The sequence below is a fragment of the Cynocephalus volans genome, chromosome 8 (assembly GCF_027409185.1).
Source record: "Cynocephalus volans isolate mCynVol1 chromosome 8, mCynVol1.pri, whole genome shotgun sequence".
Lineage (NCBI taxonomy): Eukaryota > Metazoa > Chordata > Mammalia > Dermoptera > Cynocephalidae > Cynocephalus > Cynocephalus volans.
The window spans coordinates 116,638,430-116,642,572 of record NC_084467.1 but is presented as its reverse complement, the minus strand read 5'-3'; the positions used below and the strand labels follow the sequence as shown (position 1 = coordinate 116,642,572).

General features: G+C 43.1%; 1 protein-coding gene across 1 annotated transcript; it reads left to right on the top strand.

The window, feature by feature from the left end:
- The first annotated feature begins 2,746 nt into the window (after positions 1 to 2,746).
- On the top strand, positions 2,747 to 3,691 carry LOC134384334 (olfactory receptor 6N1-like). Its single transcript, XM_063105873.1, has one exon. It carries the CDS (start codon positions 2,747 to 2,749, stop codon positions 3,689 to 3,691), a length of 945 nt encoding a protein of 314 aa, XP_062961943.1.
- The last annotated feature ends 452 nt before the right edge of the window (positions 3,692 to 4,143 follow it).

Here is a 4,143-nt window from a genome sequence, read left to right as displayed (position 1 = left end):
ATTTCAGATTAAGTGGAATCTCGGCTTAGGGCTGGAAAAGACTGAATGAGGACTTCCAATAGCCAAGCATCTGAGAATTTTTTACTCAAGCAGTGAGTCTTTCAATCCCGAGGCTACACTGTTTTCTAAAATAAAACTCCCCAATCCAATTATCATCTTTTCCTGTTGTTTAAATTGGAGTTCTTTCAGGAAGATTTCCTGGTTGAGCTGAGGAGACTTTAAGAATGAAACTGGGCACTATTAATAGGTATCCTGGAATAATGTGCATTAAGCAGAACTTTCCTGAGCAAACAAGGATATACAACTACATCATGTCACTGTATTGACATGTATTTTTCAAGTTAATGGTTTCCTCCAAGTTTATGTGATGTGTTCAAACATTTCGTGTTTAATGTTCTGATACTCAATTTAAATTTGCTATTATCTTGTTCGTTGACCCTGATTTCTAAATATTAACTACACTTCTAATTATGAATGATGCACATTTATTACTCTCCAGTGGATGCTTTCAATCTATGATTTATGTGGCCTCTGTATCCATACAGTACGTGCTTATGTATAGTGCCCAGTCAAGGTCAGAGTTCATATGCTGATTTTAGACTTTGATGAAGATGATGCTGATAGTGATGATGAAAAACTGAATAAGCATCATTTGGATGTTGCATATAGTAATAATATATAAATACTGGTGGTGGTGATTCAGAGCAGTGCTTGACACATGGTAGCTATTTTACAATGATTAAATCAACGAATAAATGATAGTGAACATGGTGGTGGTAGTAGTGTTGGTTATTGTCATGGATATGGAGATAGTCAAAGCAGAGGTAATGATGCTGCTGATCTTTCTCATACCGTGGTGAGGTCAGTAGGAGGCAAACTGATGATTTACTCCTCACTGCTCACTTGGCTCACCTTATTAGAATAAAATAGAGATGAAGCTGATTGAGAAATATCTCTGTAAAGAATTTTTTTTTTTTGTCCTTTTTTGTGACCGCGCTCAGCCAGTGAGCAAACCAGCCATCCCTATATAGGATCCGAACCCGCGGCGGGAACGCTGCTGCGCTCCCAGCGCCGCACTCTCCCGAGTGAGCCACGGGTCGGCCCTGTAAGGAAATTTTTTTTTTTTTTTTGTCTTTTTCGTGACCGGCACTCAGCCAGTGAGTGCACCGGCCATTCCTATATAGGATCCGAACCCGCGGCGGGCGCGTCGCCGTGCTCCCAGCGCCGCACTCTCCGGAGTGCGCCACGGGCTCGGCCCTGTAAAGAAATTTTTAAGAAGATGAATCTCACTTCTGAGATGCTCAAGGTGCTATCTTCCACATATGCAGAAAGATATACAAGTTGGATAGTCTTCCATCATGAGAAGCTGTAGGGAACTTGCAAAACTTCTCCTAGACCACAGGAGCATTATCTCCCTGGGATTACCCAAACGTGGGGTGTACAGAGGTGAGAAATACAGGTGGTCTGCTTCACTTCCCTGCCCCCAACTTCCTGCCCCAGAGGAACCTTTACTGAGAGCAGTCACTTGGCAACTCCAGGGAACATAAGCAAGGAGCCCCTGGGAGGCCAGTGTTTCCAGGAACATGATATATAGGTAGGGGAGTGTCTAGGGGTAGAAAGGATGCTGAGGAGGATGCTACCAGTTCTAATGTTATCAAGACAGACAGGTAACGGGCAGGGTTGGTGCAGAAGAGATAAGAGCAACTCAAGAAGAGAACTAGGAGAGAGCTGTGACCTTTCCCATGTGAGGCCTATGAGGATGTGGGAGGAAAAGTCAAGGAACATTGGTATTGATGTCTGCCAAAACAAGAATACTTTTAAAAATTACTTTAGGGAAACAAATTATCTCTGTTGTAAGAGTGTCAGAAAACAACTGTTTAAATCTTTTTTTTTTTTTTTTGAATCTTTTTTATCTAGAGAAGAGGAAGCTGAGGTTAAGTGAGACGTTACTTAACCCGACGTGCATTGTCAGTTAGTGGCAGAGCAAGGCCACACAGTCAAATCTCTGACTTCAGAGAAGGCTCCTTCTAGTATCCTACAGGACTTTTCTCTTGAGGGGTTCTGACCTCATGGTTTTCCTCTTTGAGAATTCCTGGCATGCATCTCCTTTTGGCATGCATCTCCTTTTGGCATGCATCTCCTTTTGGTATCGTCTTTTAAAAGATACAGTGTGTCTGTCAGAATTATCATCGGGCACCATGAACCTGACCTTTTAGGGATTGTCTCCAGAGCTTCTGCATTTCTTTCACTTTTCATTTTTTAAATTTTTCTAGTCCTCACCAGAATAGTCTATAAGGTCCAAGGAGGCTTCATAAAAGAGGCTTCAACAGTCACTTTTAAGAAATGACTTTTCACTTTTCTTCAGAGCTGAATTGGAAACTATAAGAGAGATAGTGATGGTAATTTTATATCTCTCCTGTCATTCGATGGTGGGGTAGGGAAGAAATTTGGTTGCCTCAGTCTCTGTAGCCCACTGTTTTAACATAGTAAGGATTAAACTGGGATCAGGAGCCTTCGTTCCTAGTTCCAGTCCTGTCACCATCAGACTCCAGGACATGGGGCCAATCATTGCTACCTTTGAGACTGCAGTTCCTCTATTGCAAAGTGAGGAACATTGATTAGATAGTTTCCCAATTTCCTTTCTGGTTCTCACTTTTGATGTCCTTGACACTGGGAAATTTTTCTGAATGCAGTAAGAAGCTTGTAGTAGTTTATCTTCTATTTTTATTCTTTGTTTCTAGTAATTATGGATCATTTCAACCATACTTGGAGCCAGAGTTTCATTCTTGCTGGTCTCACTCCCAGTGGGACCCTACGACCCCTTGCCTTCCTGGGGACACTGTGTATCTATCTCCTCACTCTTGCAGGGAACATTTTTATCATCATCCTGGTTCAGGCAGATTCTAGACTGTACACGCCCATGTACTTCTTTATCAGTGTCCTCTCCTTTCTGGAGCTCTGGTACGTCAGCACCACGGTGCCCACGCTGCTACACACCTTGCTTCACGGGTGCTCACCCATCTCATCAACTGTGTGCTTTCTCCAGTTGTATGTCTTCCATTCTTTGGGCATAACTGAGTGCTACATGTTGGGTGTCATGACACTGGACCGCCACCTTGCCATCTGCCGCCCCCTCCACTACCATGCACTCATGAGCAGACGGGTACAGCTGTGGCTAGCTGGGGCCCCTTGGGTGGCTGGCTTCTCAGCTGCACTTGTGCCAGCCAGTCTCACCGCCACTCTGCCCTTCTGCTTGAAAGAGTTGGCCCATTATTTTTGTGACCTGGCACCACTAATGAGGTTGGCATGTGTGCACATGGACTGGCATGCTTGGGCCCATGGAGCAGTGATTGGTGTAGCCACTGGATGCAATTTTGTGATAATTTTGGGACTCTATGGAGGCATCCTGAAAGCTGTGCTGAAGCTGCCCTCAGCTGCCAGCCGTTCCAAGGCTTTCTCCACCTGTTCCTCTCACATGACTGTGGTAGCACTATTCTATGCTTCTGCCTTCACAGTATATGTGGGTTCACCTGGGAGTCAAACTGAAGGCAAAGACAATATTATTGCCTTGATCTATGCCCTTTTTACTCCTTTCCTCAATCCCATCGTTTATACCCTTTGCAACAAGGAGGTAAAGAAAGCTGTGAGAAGAGTCACTGAAAGGATCAGGACTGTTTTGAGGGAGCCTTGATGATTTCTACTTGTCATAACCCAGATTCTTGGTAATTGAGAATTAGCTGGTTGTTTATACAGTCATCTTGTCAGAATCCAAGTAAATGACAATGAAAGAATCAATAGGAGCATTAGTCAAACATGCTGCAAACACCTACTCTGGGATTGATCAGAGTTGAAACATGGAGAGAGAAAGGATTTATGGTCTCTGATTTCATCCCGAGCTAATGGGAAAAAAAATTTCACAAAGAAGGGAAAAAGAGGAACACAGAGAAAGCATTTTAGCTTACAGAGATAGTACAATACTGCAAGAAAAAAGATAAACTAAAGCTATATGAGGAGGCTTTAGTCAAGATAGAATATCTGGAGAAATGTTGAAAAGGTGGAATACAAGATTGGCAAACGGGATACTAAAAAAGATAAAGGATAAAGGATAGCTTGTGTAAGTTTTCAGGTGTAGAGCAGTAAGCT

Excerpts from the sequence above, each read along its gene's own strand:
- LOC134384334 (XM_063105873.1), top strand. The coding sequence starts at position 2,747 with ATGGATCATTTCAACCATACTTGGAGCCAGAGTTTCATTCTTGCTGGT.